We start from the raw sequence: 18,705 nt of genomic DNA on the forward strand, positions 1-18,705 counted from the left end.
GTTCAGTCTTCTTCTGTATAAAATAACAGCTTGGGTTTTAACATCTTTTACTTCTATGTTTACTTGATGTTTCGGGAGTATTTTACAGAACATGTAGCTATATTTTTCCAAACCTTCCATCCCATAAAATTGTGGAACCACTGTCAGGCTGAAGATTGACTACTGAACTTCGTACCACTCTGATCATCCTTATCATTACCTGAATGGTTTAAATTTTGAGCAGCACACAATGTTAAGACAATGGTGGAATTCAGTGTTGCATCAACTATTAACTATGCCTTCATAACATTCAAATTTTTCATAAATATTAAAATAGTATGGGCTGGTTTTAGTTTAAAATCCTTGTATTCAGCTAAGTCAGCTATTTTTACTTTACAAGAGCAAGGTGGGAACAAATCCTCTTCTGACTAATCAAATTGTCATCCTATCCTGAAGTACAGTTTAATTAAGCAATGTTTAAGTAAAGGATAAATGCAGAGAATACATTTATGCTTGAATTCAGATATATGGTTAGGTGTATTGAGCTAGGTGATAAGCACAAATACCCTTCAAATACCTTACAAATGCATGCCAGCATCACTCACAGTGACACTTCACATGAACTTCATAAGCATTTCGAGCTGTGATAAAGTTCTGCATTTGAAAGTGGAAAATAACAAAGGAAGGAAAATTCAGTCTTTCTCCAGAAAGTACAGTGGGACAAGTGATATTTGAAGGATGAAGGAACCAAATTGGAGCCTGTTCTGAAGGAACCAAATTGGAGCCTGTTCTGTGATAAAGGGAGGCAAAACCAGACCAAGCACAAAGATAAACATTTTTGCCTCCAAAAATCACTACGATTAGAAGTATTTTTCAGTTGGACAGATACAAAATTCTTTTTTTTTTTAAATATTATATATATTTTTATATTTATTTTTTTACTTCCTATCTCACCTTGGAAAGAAATTCTACTTTAAAATGTTCTAATTCTTCTTTTAGTGATTCAAACTTCCTAGCAACTCTCTTAATCTTTTCATAATGTGATGGTCCTTCCTTAATGGTTGAAGTCAGAAAAGAGTTCTGCCTGTTCAATTTTCTATTTAATTTTCCAGATTAACCTTTTATTTAGCTGAGTTAATAAACCTTTTAACTGAGCTAAATCATTACATGGTATTTACAAAATCATTTCAAATTTCTGGAATGCCTTTCATTTCCAAAAAATCCATTCTTTACATGCTTTTATAGAGCCAAAATGACTAGGAAGTTATTGGTTTAAAGGATGTGCTGTGCATTTCAATGCTCTTGATTGTCCTACTCCATCTCAACCTGGTGAAAAGATTTTTCCATACAGACTTTGCCCCTTTCCTTCCCAATAATTTTCCATTATGTTTCTAGGTTTTACAGGTCAAACGTTGTTGAATTTTCTGTACACAGGTTATATTATTATTATTATTATTATTACTATTATCATTATCATCATCATCATTATCATCAATCCTCATTGAACTCTCTTCAAGAAAAGGAGTGAAGCATTTCATGTCATGCACTGAATGGACATTTCTTGTTGTTTAAGTATTCTCTGCCAAATACAGGTAAATGGCATTTGCTAGATAGGATGGCATCTCCAGCTCCTTTCTGGCTATATACAGTTCATTGAAAGGATTCTGACAGCTTTCCTGTTACTCAGCTGCATTAGTTATGCCAAATCTTCATTGCTATACATGCAGAGACATTAATTCTCCCTTTCCTCCCTGAACCAGTATTCCAGAGTTCCACATAAATCCTGAAATTCCTTGCATTTCATGAAGATCCCAATTTTCATTTCCTAGAACATCTTTATTATCGCTTTCCTAGGGGCTGAGTTCGGTCATCACTTGAAAATGAAGTTGTTATGAAACATCCATGTTGACAGATGGCATAAACAGCACAGCAAATCAAATCTGCTCCAATGTTTTAAAGGCAACAGGGAATTATCACCACACTACTAAATGAGGGTCTTTAAAATGCAGTCAGTAAAGCGGGTGCTGCACTGAAATGACAGTATCCAGAATTCTAACTCATCAAGGCAGCAATAGTAGCTGCTATGGCTGACATCAAGTGATATATGCCTCAAAGGAAGTTCACAAATAGGTTTGCCAGGAGATTATCTCATTCCTGATAAAGGTGCTTTCTGATAACATTGTTTGGACTCACTATGCATCAGTGGAAAACATTACATAAACAGTGCCCAGGGTTTAATGTATGTTTTTTAAGTCAGAATCTTCTCAAGACTGCCTCACATGTTTGAAAGAGCCATTCCAAGTCCGTGTTGCATTCACTTTTTGGTGGTTGGCAAATTCCTAGTGAAAAAAAATTAACCCCAGAAATGTTACTCACCCTTGTAATTCATTAGTTTGTAAGAAAAGACTTAAGAACTGTAAATGAATGCACCTGGGATACATTTTCATTCATTTAATCTTTGGAGCCTTAAATTTGACACCATTTAGATATAAGATAAAATCTAGGTTTTTTAATCCCTACTAGTTCTAAGTACATTGGGTTTGAATTAGCATAGATATGTAACTGCAGTAACTGCCTCAAGTGGAGGAATTTATGGAGTAGCTTGATTTCATGTGTAAATATTTGGCTGGGTTTCCTGGTGTACTGCATATCCTCAAACCCATTAGATTTTAGCCACAGCAGTATGAATAAAATGTAATGGATTTATGAGTATTCAGCATATCTGAAAATCAGTCCAGTCCTCCTTTGAGATGAGCACAGAAGTTGCTAATGAAGCTCTTCACATTTTAGAGGAAAGTAGTGGAGACTGAAAAAAAAGTTCTATTCATACCTGGAATGCCATGTCATCATTTCTTTCTGCTTAGTTAGGTTTTTCCTTGTTCTTTCAAACATTCATGGAGACAGAACGCCACAGAGAAGAGAAGAAGCACTGAGCTCCCAGAACAGCACTGATTCACTCACACTTCAAGAAGAAAACACTTTTCCAGGGGTCTGTATTCACAGAATGATTTGGGATGGAAGGAACCTTTAAAGATTACTCAGTGCAGCCCCACGGACAGGGGCAGGAACATCTTCCAGTAGATGCAAGGTTGCACAAAGCCTTATCCAACCAGACCTTGAACGCTTCCAATGATGGAACATTCACAACTTCTCTTGACAGTCTATTCTAGTCACTTACCAGCATCACTGTAAAAAACTTCTTCCTCATAGCCAATATTAATCTATTCTCTTTCAATTTAAAACCATTTCCCTGTGTCCTGTCACTACAGGCTTTGCTAAAAGGTCTCTCTCCATTTTTCTTATAAGCTCCCTTTAAGTGTGGAAAGTCTGTATAGGGCTTTCCTGGAGCCTTCTGTTCTCCAGGCTGAACAACCCCAACTCTCTCAGCTTGTCTTCATAAGAGAGGTGCTCCAGCCCTGTGATCATCTTTGCAGCCCTCCTCTGGACTCGCTCCAGCAGGTTGGTGTCCTTCCTGTGTTAGAGGCCTCATGCATTGGGAAGGAGATACCTGTATTTCTCTGAAATACTCTTCTGGTTTGGACATTTCTCTTCTTAACTGCCATAGCTTTTTGGAGAAGCTAGTTGCTATAGAGTATGTGAAAAATTACACCTTTTAGTGTTGGCCTATTTCTGTCAGTAATATTGCAAATGGCAAAATGGGATCAATGCAGGTATAAGAAGAGAATGAACATTTTTCTCAAAATCTTTTCTCAAAAACTTTGTAGATTCTACTCAGAATAATTATATGGAGATGTTTCTTACCCCAAGTGTGTTGTTACCATTGCTTACATCTTCTTGTAACATCCTCTCCCACTATAAAAATAATTCCAGTGTTCCATTCTTCCAAATGAACCTGTTACCTTGGTTGAAGTAGGTATTACTTGACATGTCCTGTCATCTTTCAATTCTTTGTAAACCAAAAAATGACCCTTAAATACAGCTAACCATAACAGTGGCCTTATTTGCTTGCCTAGTCTTATTAAAAGACAGCAAGGAAGTTGTTTTTATACATTCAAGTGAGTTACGACCATAGGTGCCAAATGACATCACCCTGGCTCATAACAAAATACTGCAGGAAACGAATGCAGAAACCCAAAAACAAACCCTCCAAAATGAAAAACACCATGGCTGGGAAGAATCTCTTTCAAAGACGAACATCATGGTTTAGTTATTTGCTTGCCATTTTAATAATGCTTTCTGATTGTGATGCTACCTGTTGTCTAAGAAACACAAACTTACTCTATAATCACTGATAACACTCTTGAGAGATGGGGATTTCCAGGGGAATCATTATACTAAAGTGTTACAAGTTTCTTAAAAATTTCTTTGTTACGTATAGCAAAAGACAAAGGATATTGCAAAGAGATTATTAAAGTCACCTAATTTGATAAGAAACATGATAAGAAAATTTAAGGTTTCCACATCTAGAGAGGAGGTAGAAGCAGCTTTACAGAGTTCTCTATTTGTCATGGACAGTGTTCAGAAGAGCTGTGAACATTGATCAAATGGCTATATGTGTACCTTGATGTCTCAGATCACTTTGCGTGATAAACCCAGTGACTGGTTCACTGCATCCTTTGTGGGATTAAATTTTCCTGGCTAAGAAGTCTGGACAATAATAATTAAGCTAAATTAAATCAGTGTGATTGACATCAAACTTAAAAATGCTATGGGTCAGTGACATCTTAAGAATAATTATCCAGTGGAAGGGAGATGTTCCTATTTAAAAATTTTAAATAAATTTTAAATCTAAAATAAAGTCTCATTCATAGAAACACCTTTCACTGAAGTGTATTAAAGCAGTGACTCATACTGTAAGCAACAGCGTCTTGAATAAAAGTGATACCATATAAATCGTATGGATTTTAAATCACATCATTTACTTATTCTTTCTGTCACTCTGTTCTGTTCCTCTCCCTTCCTTTATTCTTTTTTTTCCTCCTATTTCCGTCTGGACAACTCTTATCTATTTCATCATTTAAAGATGCTCCAGTGGATTTGATCGTCACCGGCAAGATTGGGTAGACAGTGGCTGCCCTGAAGAGGTATGTGAGTAGTATACATCCTCAGCCCATCAGAGGCAATTTATATAGTTATGATGTTTTTATTAAATTATTCAGATTATAAAGCATAGTTTCAAGGCCAAAGACATACTATATTTATCATTCAGGGGAAATTCTATGAGGCATAACAAAGAAGAATAATCTGAGCAATTTCACTCCCCATTTGTGGGAATAAAACAGACAAAAATTAAAACTTTATATTTGAGAAACTACTTTAACTAAACAAAACCCCAAAAACCAGAAAGCCTCCTCCAAAACAGTGCCCCTGCACTGATTTTCTTTTATATCTCTGACTTTTGCCAGAAAAGGGGAAGAAACTGTGATGTTCTTCTGAAAACCCCTTGCCAGAGTATTCTCAAGTGAAAAAGAGGCATTCCATTTTGACTGTGAAATCTGGCCAAATCATTTAATAAAGAAGAAAGTACACAGATTAATTCAAAGAGATAAAATAAAAATAATAATTAAAAAAAAAATTTAAAGCCCTCACATGACCAACCTACATGGCATTTTGATTTCTTTTCATGGAGATGCAGTGAGAGGATGAGAAAGTTACCTGACTGTAGTAGTTGTAGGCTGTTAAATAGGGACCATGAGCCTCCTCTGAAAATTATTTAGGGTACTCTTAGACCAGAGAAGTTCATTTTCCAGAAAAATTTATAAATATAATGATGATGATTCTTTTCCAGTTTAAAAGCCCCTTTACAAGTGTTTTTGATTTGGGGTTTGGGTTTTTTTCCATGTTGGGATTGTGGTAATAGGAACAAATTAATTTATGGCACTTTTAATCTTCTGGTGGCCATAAAAAAAGGGTTATTTTTCCATTTTTGCTGAACAGGCTGAATTTCCTCATGAATTTCAGCAACATAGACCTTCTGAAATGTTAGGTGAAACCCAGGGCAAAATATAGCCCCAAGTGTCTAGTTAGAAAAGCACATTCTGTTTTATTTTCAGTAGAAGCAAAGAGAAGTAATTATAAAAATCCAGATTAATTGAAGAAATTTTTTTTCTTATAATTGTAATTGCAAAATAACTGCAACCTACGTACTGCCTTGTTACATGGCCTTGAAGCTTCAGCTTTGCAGTTTGTCATCAGCTGATTTAAAAGCAAAATTTCTAAGAGATTTATTGTCTGTGGGGAGCAATCTCTTAAAGAACATAAGATGAAATATACTGGGAGCATATATTGTTATAGTGCACAACCCTTGTATTGCTTTAATCCAGATTATAATTAGCTAGGACCCAGTTGTGCTTGTAAATGAAGCTATCCAAAAACCTCTCTGCAGGACAGTAACTTCCCATTCTGCTTCTCCTTTCTTCTTCCAGTCCAGCTGGTGCTCCAAGGTTTAGTACATGATCTGAGAGGAAATTATTGATATGATAACTGTATCTGAGAAATTAATAGTTTAATTTGCACAGTTTCAGGCTACTTGGTGGCAGTTCACTGTCCAGGTTTTGGGCTCTCTGGAGTAGAAGCAACATCTTACTTGGCATCTTCAGAATTATGCCTGAGCTGACTGCTAGAGTTCAGTGAGGGATTAATAATTAGCACACAATGGTTAGTTTTAGATGCCTTCACTCAAGAGGATGAATAATGAGGATTTTCATAGTAAGGTTTATTTTAAATATAAACTTTGAGCTAAATTTTGATTGCATTGCATCAGTGAAATTAACAGTACTTTTCAAGAAAAATACAAAGAAATTTAAAGAATAATTATCCTGCAGGTACTGGGACCTTTGTTTAATGTAATAAATTGTTTCTGGTAAAACAAAAAACAATAAAATATCTGTGCATATTAAAAGAAAGACAATGCCCGCTGGGTTTTGACTGCCAGATCTCGATAAAATGAAATAAATATTTGCAGTACTCCACTTCTCATTAAAATCAATGGAGACAGCAGGAGTCAGATGTAGTTCCCATATTTGCTGCAAGATAATTGGATGTATTTTCCTGCAAAACTGTGTGAACCATAGAAGAAACTATTCATTGCATCTGCAGAATTTTAAAAATGTCCAGAACTTGGGAGGAAAAAAGAAGCAAGTGGAGTCTATACTTGTATCAAAATATTTGCCCAAGCAAATAAATGTTAAATTATTGTATGATGATGATTGTTATTTATAGTGTGCTAATATATTATAATATTTTTATTGTTGTTTTTTACATTTTATAATAATTATGTTTTATATAATTATTGCTGTAGACAAATGATATATGACATTTTAATATTATGTAGAATTAATAGGTATATAGTGAATGGATTGCTTTATTATAGTAAATAAATATTCTATAGGTTGAATACATGCAGACATTTTACACATATGTTTGTGTTCCTCCGTAATAATTGCATGTAAAGCCTAATTAAATGCTCCACTTAACTACACATTGTTCACTATGAAGAGCAACTATTTAATTCCCACATACCGTTTTTAACATATTTTATGGCACCTCGATTGATGGCAGCGAGCTTTCATAATAGAAGAGTGAAAATCTAAATTATGAACTTAGATGTTAAACTCTGATCAAGGGAAATAAGAAGTTTGACAGTCTGGGCTGACTTTGAAACTTTGTCATTAACAATTAAGAGTTGTAAATTTTGCAGATAAATGGAAAAAGAAATCTTGATGAATGCTGCATAGAGTACTTTAAAGGAGAAAAGGAAAAAAAAAAAGGAAAATTAAAAGAAAAAACTCTTGAAATTTCTTGATCTAGAGTGTTTATTTTCACTCCTTTTATCACAGCAGCTTGTCCATGATTAAATTCTTCACTCTTGACAGTTTCCACTGAGAATTAATTTTCTTTTCCTTGTTTCTGTTGTTTCCCGACAGTCAAAAGATAAGATTTGTGAGAAGAATATAGACACAACTGAAACACCTCTGTACTCCACCACCACCCTTCTGCCAACCACCACAAGGTTCAGAGTTTTAACAACCACCAGAGGATCCACTACTTCCCACCTGCCAACTAGCCTGCCCACAGAAGGTGACATGTACACATTGCATATTTACACTTGAAAAAAAGTGATTTACAACTTAGAAAGAAATTTATTTCCTTTAAGTATATGTTGATGATGACCTTTTCCCTCTGGGGCAGAAGAAGGAGTTGGGCATTGCAGTCAAGGCTCTCTCTGCTACTGCTTTTAAACTGCTCACTCTTGCACCAGTAAGGTGCAAGGGGGATGAGGGCTGGAGGAGAGGATGCTGCTGGAGAAGCAAGGACAAGTCAGGCAGACTTCTAGAAAACTTGAGATTTCATGTTCCTTTACATTCAGGCCATAGTCCAAAACCTTCTGAAACAGTAGCAGTAAAGGTCCCTGCTAAATCCAGAAGAAATTCCCAACACACACTTAATGAATTTTTAATTCTTGTATGGATTCTATTTAGCCAGGTGAAAATTACAGATAACCCAAACTAAAAACCTCTTTGAAATATGCCTGTTTAATTTTTTTCAGTCAGTTGACACTGTTCTTTTCATGTAGTGCTCATTGTGAAATAGTTTCTCTAGGCTTCTGAACCAAATTAACTGGGTAAGTAAAGGTGGGTCAGTCCTCATCCTTGTACCACTGGCTGCTTAAATCTTGCCTTTTTGAGCTTGGAATATCCTGCTTTTCTGCTTTTGGAGGAAATTGATCTGGGCAAGAAAGCTAACTCAGATTAATCAAGTAACATCTATAATATATGTGTGTGTGCATGTGTGTGTCTGTTTGTTGAAACTGTATGTTAACACAAGAAAAAGTACTAGGTACAGGCAGATTTTCCAAGTGGCCTGTGACAGGAAAATCTGAGCTGAAGGTGTTTCAAGGTGGGAATCTACTGATAAGAAAGGCTGGTTTTGTTTAAAGCAATAAAAGTTTAGAAACTGTCAGTGCAGCGTTTGGACTGCATTAAAAGGAATATTCTCTGGCACTCTGTTCATTGAAATTCACAAGAAAAAGAGGGATATGGAAGTAAATAGGTCTTAGTATTAGTAGACCTTTTCAAGATGCTTCAAAAAGCAACTAAGTCATTGTCTTACTTTATTTTCATATGTCAGTTCATATAGTCCTTAATATGATAGGATGCTGAAGCTATGTATGAACATGTAACAGATATGAGTTTTTAATGAACATTATGAGAGAGACTCTAATACCCTTATTTTCAAGTTTTTTTAATCCTCCTGGATGCTTTAACACTCTCATAAATGCTTTTTTTTAGTGGTAAAAAAATGTAGTGCTCAGTGTGAAACACCACAATCTAGTTCTCATTGAGTTGAGCACCAAATAATTTTCTTGTTGTGGAATTTCCCTGACATTAGAAACTGATTACTAAAATGATTCATGACCTAGAAAAATGCATTTTCCTTCAGCTAACTGTGAATTTCCTTTGTAGATGACACCAAGATAGCACTGCACCTAAAAGATAATGGAGGTAAGAGATATTTTTTGGTCTGTAAATAGTGTCAGTATTTTGTCAAATTATTCCCCACTGAATGTCATTAATCAAAATCAGATTGTAGAAACAGTTTTTACTAGACTCTCAAGGGACTCCAGCATCCCACATCTCTGTGGAAGATAAGTAGGGCAAATAAGTTTAGGAACTGCTTAGGAAACTAAACATTTACAACGCTTCTTATAATTCTATAATACAAGAGCAGGTTCAATTATGGACATATTAAGTAAATTTTAATTGTACTAATACAGTTATTGACTAGTAATGCAGTATTAATACAGTTATTGACTATAATAATGCAGTTTTATTTAACTGTATTAAGAGAGTATATGGTGCTAGTTGTAAATAATAATACTGTGCTATAAAGTCATTCATAGTAGTGAATTATTACATGACATTTTGTTAATAAGCATACCCATTTTATATCTATGTCTGTGCTAATAGAGATCCTACATTTCTCCATGCACATTCCCTGTGCAAGTTAGTAAGATCACCTTGTCATACCAATAAAAGCCCCTGTTAAATGAGGCTCTGCAGGGGACTGCTTTTGTCATCTTCTTTGTGAGTGCAAGGACTGAGACCTGAAGTTTGCTCCTTCTCCCTTTGAAGTGGATGAGAATTCCCCTATTAGAATAGGACTGAGTTGTTAAACATCACCTGCGCCTGTGTTCATTGCCAAAGTAGAGCTTGCTGAGGTGGAAAGGAAGATGTGTGTTCATTTCTGAAGGCTTCAGAATGGTCTATGAAAGCAGAAGATGATTTGCTGAGCAAATTTAAATAAATCATATTTCCACTGATATAAAGGGGAATCTTATTAGCTCTGATTGCCTTTCCAAGCAGGGAGCACCAAGTTTCTCTCATGGGTCAAGGGAACAGGTAGCCAAGTGTGGCAGCATGAGCGAGTTAGACAGATGGTATCTAAGCCTGATACACTGGCCAGAGTCTCCCAGACATTTTCTTTTGGTTGTTTTACTGGGAAAGCTGCATTGCTTAAGGCAATCAGTGAGATGATAGTGCACAAGTGTAATACCTGATTGAGCTTCATTCTCAACAGCTTTATCCCACATAGGAATCTCTGATCTGTAACACAGCTTCTACCGCACTCTTACATGCAAAATTTACACCATTAACTTTCCCACTTTTTACATAAGACTCAGTCCACAGTTCTTGCACAGAAAGACAACTGATGTCTGTGGCATCGACAGTAGTGTTGACACTGATTCACATCTGCGTGCTCGCCTCCATGTTCCCAGAGTTGATTCCTGCTTGTTTCTGGACTTGAAAAGGTTTCACGTTTTTTGCTGGAATCCACTTAAGTCGTGCACCTGTTAAGACACAAGCATACCGTTTGCCCTAGGTTATTAGTTGAAATGGACTTTCAATTTTCCCTGTCTCTGGATTTCTGATCTAAACCAAAGGGTTTGCCTTTGCCTATATGGTGTTGGAAAATGTCTAATTATAAGCAAATTCAATTCTGCAAAAAAAACTGTTTTTAAAAAATTCAAAACGTACAGCACTTTATTCAAGCGCATTTGAGGCATAGCCTCTGCCCCCTTTTTTTGTTTAACCAAAAGGGGATTTTAAAGCTTGGTGTGTTCTTTCAATAATTGCTTACCCTGTAGGAGAATGAGGAATACCAAAGGAGTGACATGCACCCTAACTCATTAAGAATTTATGTAGCTCTTTTGCTATATAAGCTAGACTATTGTTTGTTTTTATCTTTTAATGATGCAAATGCTTGCAGAAAATGCTGACATGCATGTTTCACTATTTCTCCTGTGTGCAGGGAAGCAAAAACCGCATTGGAAAATGTATCCACTGGCAGATGGATATTTTTATATTTTCCAAAAAATGAGTATTTGGCATTTGCCATTCTGTCAAGAGCCTTTTGAGCCTCAGGAGTAAGAGTCCTGGGAGACATGATGTCAGAGTCTCCTCTTAGCAAGTCAAAAACTGAAGCAAGTCCATCATTGGTGTTCTCCAACTCTATCCTGTTTGAATTTATTGTTCCTAAAAGCTACTGTAGATCCTGCAGATTGTTGAAGCAGGTTCTAAGCGCCATACCTTGCGCAGTGATTCGGTACTCTTGTATCCTTTGCAGACTCAGGGTAAAATCTTCAGATGTATCCAAATTTTCTACACCTGAAGCATGGCCTTCTTGAGGGTTCTGCTGCCATTACTTCTGAAGTTACTTCATTGTAGATCTGAACGAAGTGCTGCTACTTGCTCTTTAAGAAGTTTTCCAAGTTCTTGTCCAAAAGCATTTGCTTGGACTGCTGCAACATGCTGAGGTGTGCCCACCTTACTGCTTGCTTCTATCATTTCAGCTATGGTTGCATGACCAGGTATAGCACTGATTATACATTTGCACTCTGCATTAGCATTTGCAAAAGCAAGACCTTGTAGCAGATGTGGTTTTGCCACTTCATCACTGACTTGTCTGTCCAAGGCTTGCTTTAGACGATTGACGAATGAGGTAAAAGTTTCAGCAATACCTTGCTTCACTTCTGTGTAAATGCCTTCTAGGGTTCCAGTTGGTGGAATTTGTAAGATTGCTGTTTGCTCTGCTTCTTTGATATCTATAAGTATATCTCGAGGCAAAACCACTGCCTGATCTTCAGATCTAGCATGAGGTTCATCACCAGCCAATTGCTCTAATGTGAGAGCTGCATGTGGTCCTCCTGCGTATTTTTCTCTCAGTTCACAAAGTGCTCTTCTCCATCTTGCATCCCATAGCAGGAGTTGTGCATCTGTAAAAATTGTCGAGGCAATACTTCTACAGTCAAAAGGTACCAAATCATAATTGTTAAATGTGCCTCTCAAAAGTTGTTTGATATGGACTTCCCAGTCCACGATTCTTTACTGCATCCATTAAATCTTTGATAACTTGATGGTCCATAGGTTGCCATACAGGAGGATTTTGATTTTGTCTGGTATACGTAACCGGCATTACAATACTATCTGTTTCGGCCATATTAAAATCTCTGTCTTTGAGTCCTTTTTTCCTAATACTTGACCATTCTGTTATAGCAGACGTATCTCTTGAAACATATTTGTCAGGTGAAACCATGTCCATACCAGCATTTCATGAACTTGTAGCTTGATTGGACTGCAGGTGTGCAGGTTCTTCTTCACCGAAGAATCCATGCATTCCATCTTCTTCTCCCCCTCCTGGATGAGGAATAGGGGATGGGCACAGGCAAAGAACAGGGCAGCTCAGAGGAAGAAACTGGGGTCAGCCCTGATCTGGTGACCTTCAGCTGAGTCTGCAGCAATGAGGCAGACCCAGGGTCAAGGCAGGAAGACAGGCTGGCAAGGCAGGAAGGGAACAGCAAGGTGGCAAAGTGGCATAGCTGCCAACAGCTCAGGAAGGACCAGAGGAAGCATCTCCCATCAGTGGTCCAAGAGAAGGTGAGATGATGAACCAGGTCTACACAGGGATTCTGCAGCAGCAAAAGGATAAACAGCTCCAAGGCCCATCCAAGGAGGCATGGTCCATGGACAGGACTGGAGACAAGCTCCTTCGGTGTTGGTCCAGGATGCAACATCAGAGATGGGACTGAATATAGATTTATCTACAACATAGCTTAGGTTTGGACCTAGAGTTTACATGGAGACCCCAACATCACAGGCAGAGGTCCCACATACAGCAGTCCATAACAGCTGAGATATAGCAGTTTCTCAGGACCCTCGCAGAGAATTATTCAAGTTTTGAAAAAACAGAGTGCAGCTGCCACTTAGCTTGTTGGTCTGTTTTGCTCTCATTTGTTTTTCAGTCATATTCAGCCATTATTTTCTCCTTCCCTCAAACTGGAGATCTGTTCACTGCACAGGGGGCAGTTGTCATCCTCTTCCTTGCCAGTCTCCCCTCTGTCATTTTGCTGTCACTAACCACAGCAAGGCTGGTCACATGCTGTATTGGCCATTTAATTGTCCATTTGTTGGCAGTGGTGTTGTTTGACATTGCTTTGACACATAAGTGATCCCTTGGAATAAGGTGATCTGTAAACTCAGGGTGGTGCTTTTAGGCATTTTGTCTATGAAAATGTCCCTGAAACTTTCTTTCTCTCTTCAAATCAAATTGCTTTTTATTTTATTGTGAAAAGTGCTTCAGTGCCCTTAGAGGTCAATAGTCAGCACTTCATTCTCCTGTTCCATGTCTGCTCTGTACAGGAGGCGTATTCCTGGCTGAACTGTGCCCACACCCTGCCCTGTGAGCCAACGCTCTATGGCAGGTGGCTGACCCAGGACCAGGCAGCTCTCCATCATGAGCATCTCATACACAGCTCAAAACAGTATGCTGTTATATGAAAAACAATTCCAAAAGTGGGGTTTAGAAAACACGTCCAAGTTTCTTTCAGTTTAGGAATTGCAACAGGATTATTTTTTCACTTGTTTATTCTGTGCCCAAGATCTGAAAAGAAAATCTCTTTAAAAGTGTTGAATCCTAGAGCTAGAGATGGATGGCTGTGGCCTACTTGGTAGGTGAGGTGTAGGGTTTGAGGCATCAGTTATATATAGAAAGTTCATTTCCACGGAGAAATCTGCTGCATTTTAGGAGGACAAGCCAACACCTGATGTGATTATTCATTTTCCTTGAGCTGTTCCTTTTATTCTTGAAATTTAAAAAAAATGAAAGTTACTTCAAACAACACAAAAGCGAAGCAACACTCTAGGATTCCTCATTCACACAGTTAACGTAGCTTTTAATCTGAGAAGTTCTTTTTGATGAATCTTCAATTACGCATTGAATTTCCCAGTGTCCTCTAGATTAGACTCAGATAAAACCTCTGCAGCCGCAGGCACATGCTTTGATTCTCTGTGGTTTGTCAGCCTTTAATAAAGAGTAGATTATTCCAAGTCACAAATACAGGGTCTTTACTCTCTCACACTAAATCCTTTAAAACTCTAATGAAAGGGAACCCTTTATAATGGAAAACCAAAGATATATTTGATCAATGATTGCCTATAGTTTGATGTGTCCTTGGGTGACAGCAGTCAATATCTGGTTAGGTAGAACAAAAGGATTCCATAGAAATTCTGCATCTTACCTTTGTCTAGAACTTTTGAAATGAGATATTGTAAATTTAAATTTTTTGTTCTGGTCATACTGCTTTGACCTTTTAATTATACGAGAAAATCTTTTGCAGCTGTGCTGTAATCCATCCGCAATTTTGTGTCATATCTTAATACATTTCAAATTCGCTTGGTTTTGTTTCTTCTGCCTGCTCTCTATTTTTACAGACATAACAGATGCCTATTACATACATGCCTAAACCATTTTAAAACACAGCTGGCATGCCATCACAATTTTTGTTATATCTTGGTTCTCCTTAAAATAACAAGCATTTTATAAGTTCTAAGAGATGTCCAGCACTAAAAATGTACAAATTTTTTTTGTTATTAATTTTAGATTCTGTTGTTTTTTCATTTTCTTAAAATTTAACACAACTGACTTAAAAGCTTAAAAGCCTAATTTTTCATAAAAACTGTGAGAAATTGGCCATGGCTATCCCATAATGCAGTATTTTATTGTTGAGAACTCTCTGGTGGATGATTTAGATGATTGGCCAGCACATCTAGACATTTTATTTGACCTTTTTAGACACTATTGTGATTATTTGATTGCTATGAGTCACCCACAGTTCTTCAGCTTTAAAACTCAAAAGGAAAATCTGTGTCGGTAGGACAGCAGGTATCAAACAAATGCTACACTTGTCATTCATCCAGGTGTATGGAAATTTCTGTTTCAAAAAAAGGAAATCTGTGCAAAAAAAGAAAACCTGCCTGAGGAAGAAAGCTGTTCATTTATTTGTTAACAAGTTCATCCCAGCTTATGTAGTTCTAGGAAATGTCAGTATCATGCTATTTTTACTCTCATCTGGACATTTTCAAAGATGGTCTAGATACAACTAACAGGGATGTACTAACAGGATTAACAATTGTACTACATAGAGCTTAATTTGATTTTGAGATATTAGGAAAGTCAGTAAGAAATTACCAAAATGTAGACGAAGTTTTGGAAAAAAGGGTACTTTTATACACTTTATATATGGTGATAAACTTACCCAAGACTATTTTTTCCAATATATTTTTTTCTGTCTGGAAAGCTTCCATTAGTCATCTCTCTTCCTAATTTCTCTTAAAAATCACAGTCTGAGCTGTTCCAAATTATGGAGAAAACTTAGTCCTTTTTTTCTTGTGTATTCTGAACTCCAGCTGCAAGACGTTTAACCCCAGCCTGATAAGAGTCATATAAGTTATTTCTTTCTAATATGTTTACTTGCTAAATGATTCAGAAAATTAGAACTATTTCACCAAAGAAATAAGCCATTCTTTTAGACAAAACAAGTATTTTTTTTACATAAATGAAGTTATTATAACCCCACAGTCCAAAACCAAGTGATTCCACTTGACAAGTCACTATGAATTAGCTGAGTCTTCACCAATTTTAAAGTAAAACATAAGAAATTAAAAAATTATAAACGTAACCTTTGTGGTAGCTTAAAAATGTTTTAAAGTGGACTTTGTATAAGATAAGATTGACAGGATATGGCTTCGTTTTATTGGCAGAACTTAGCCCTAGCCACAGGAAATGATCTTCCAGAGGCTTCATCTCATCTGGTGTTAGCCAGGAAGCCACAAACTGTTCTTTTAGGCCTTTCTCCTAGCCAGTGGCAAGCAGTAGGCAAGAGGAAGTAATTAATGTCATGCTAAAAGACATGCCCAAACTGGGATATGTTACTCTATAGGGGTGCCAAACTCTACCAGCTACAGAGAAAAACTCTTTTTTACAGAGAAAAACTCTACCAGCTACAGAGAAAAATCTAAATTGCATACTAAGAATGGGCATCTTGTTCATAGGCACCCAAGGTTTCCTTAAATAAATTCTCTTCAGGGTGTCCTAGCTAATGTGTTTTGTTTCCATTCCTGTCCAGAAACCTGCAAGCCAGGATGCAGACCTTTTCTTCCACTCTTTTCTCATGAAAAAGAGAGGATTTAATCATATTAAGTATTTTATATCACATTAAAGAAGCATGATGTTAAAAAAACAGGTGTAGACGCTTCAACTTATGTCGATGTCTAGCGTACTAGTTTAGTTTCTCTTTGGTTTTCTAAGACAGCTATAAAATGATATATGGTATCCTACTCCTACAGTTGCCATGACTTTGCTGACTTTGTTACACATTTACACTTTGTTGACTTTGTACCAGATCAAAGGGTTAATGTGAAAACCCCATGTAGCTCTAAATGCAGATCTTAAGGAGGGCTACATGTAAAAAACTGGATAAACTTTTAAGAAAAGGCTGCTTTACTTAGTGTTTTATCTTATCATCTGCTCCTTTTGCTGTCACAGTACTATGGCAGTGTGACAGCTGGGGCACACAAAGATCCTGTAATCTTCTGTCTTTTTAACTTCCTATTCTACATGGAGTTAACCCAGTTTTGCAGTTAGTAGCCTCCTCCAATCTTCTCTACACTGCTTTGACATTGGTGTGCATCGGTTACTGTAATGAATGGGAAAAATGAAGGCCAGGTGAAGGAAGGCTAATAATGCTGTACATTTTGCATTGATATTGAAGTACCTGAAGTTGTTCTGTCTCCCAAAGGTGTGGTGGGTACTCTGGTGAGTAACTCTACAAGCATTAGACACAGGATTAAACAGGAACAGCCTGATTTACCTTATTGTCTTGTGTTTGCTTTCAGTAGGATTAAGAGGAGTCAATGGGGTGACACAATTGAAATTCTTATGAATAGCTAACTTTTTGCCCATCTGGATTTGAGTCAGCTACCTTTTCAGGCCAAATGGTGGGGTCCTTCATGGTACAATATTGAGCTTCATGATGCCAACTGTTCGATGCCACTAAGTATTGTAATGGCTTAAATGGTCTCAATCAGCTCAAACTAGAATTAGTACAGATGACAACTGTTGTAGCATTAGGTGATATTTTAGAGCAGAAGAATGAAAGCCCTTAGCTAGCATGTTTAGAGTACTGTCATCCTATAAACAGAGGGATTTGATTGTAATGTGCTCTCATCAATTTACTACGCTAAGCAGTTGATCAATCTTGGAGAGACTTACTGAGTTGCCCTGGGTCCTACAGAAAATTGATAGCAAAGCCAGACACTGAATTCTGATTTTGTGTGTTATAGTTCATAATATTCTCACTCAGAGACCACCTTTCATTTCTTACATGCAATTGGAAATCAATTTTTAAAGCATTAGCTGAGCCATAACTTTATAAATCATCATGAAACCAAGTAAAGCAATGGCTTAACCTCAAAATGTTAACAAATGCTAAGGGATTGAACCCACAAATCAAGAAAACCACATACCATTACTGTGAATAAGCTGAGAACTCCAGAGCATGCTGTTCCTAAAGGAGGTAGAGAGAAAATTTTTGTGGGGATTCCCTTGAGTCTCTGGAAAATCCTTCCAACTACACATTCCCTTATCCCCTACCACAGGTCATCAATCATCTTTTCAGGAATCTGCATTATGTACAGGGAAAAAGCTTGAGTTTGAGGAACCACATACCTGCCCCATAAAGCAAGGAGTCTCCAGGTAGATTCACATTCCAGATGTAAATGGAGACCCAGAAGAGGGGGAAAATCTGGTGGCTCTGTTGAGCTTACTGTACCTGTAACCCTGTGTGCTCAGCTGTACTAAACATTATATCCTCCCTCTTGGCAGGAGCCTATTAACTCAAACCCACAGTCACGCAAATAGGAGTGATGCAGTTTCCAGGCTAGAAATGACATATGTAATAGGGCTGGTGAGTGAACTTCATCTGTAGCTGCATGTTAATCCCAGATCATGCAGCAAGAGAAGGTTTCTGCACTTTGGCAGATCAAAAAGTATAAAATTCATTCTTCTGGCAAAAAAAGGGGAGAAAAGAACAAAGTTTAGTACTGAGTTGTCATCTTCAGGCTGATTGCTGCTATTTAAATCATCTATATCCCTGGCTTTGTGTGTCGGTCAGGAGGGTCAAATAAGGTATTTTTTTATCCCTTAATGATTCATGGGCATGTAAGTGAGTTTGCATTGGAGGTTCGACTCCAGTGGTGTTTTTCCAGATGGTCTTTTACCATCTAATCAAAATGCAAGAGTAAAAAGGAGCACCATGGTTTTTGGAGGGAGAAGCAAAATTTTATTTTCCAAGTCTACACAATGAAATTCTACTTTTTTGTCTGTTATTCCCCTTTTGTTTGACTTTATATAAAGGAAATTTTCTAGCCA

The 18,705-nt window shown here is 37.1% G+C and overlaps 1 protein-coding gene across 1 annotated transcript in view; it reads left to right on the top strand.

Moving 5' to 3' along the window:
* Window positions 1-18,705, top strand: part of PLXDC2 (plexin domain containing 2) — a 143,058-nt gene that overhangs the window by 104,639 nt on the left and 19,714 nt on the right. The window contains exons 10-12 of the mRNA XM_017741407.1: window positions 4,964-5,024; window positions 7,866-8,019; window positions 9,405-9,443. Coding sequence (XP_017596896.1) covers window positions 4,964-5,024; window positions 7,866-8,019; window positions 9,405-9,443 — 254 coding nt within the window. The remainder of the gene's footprint in view (window positions 1-4,963; window positions 5,025-7,865; window positions 8,020-9,404; window positions 9,444-18,705) is intronic.

Source organism: Corvus brachyrhynchos, unplaced genomic scaffold (assembly GCF_000691975.1).
Source record: "Corvus brachyrhynchos isolate BGI_N302 unplaced genomic scaffold, ASM69197v1 scaffold167, whole genome shotgun sequence".
Classification (NCBI taxonomy): Eukaryota; Metazoa; Chordata; class Aves; order Passeriformes; family Corvidae; genus Corvus; species Corvus brachyrhynchos.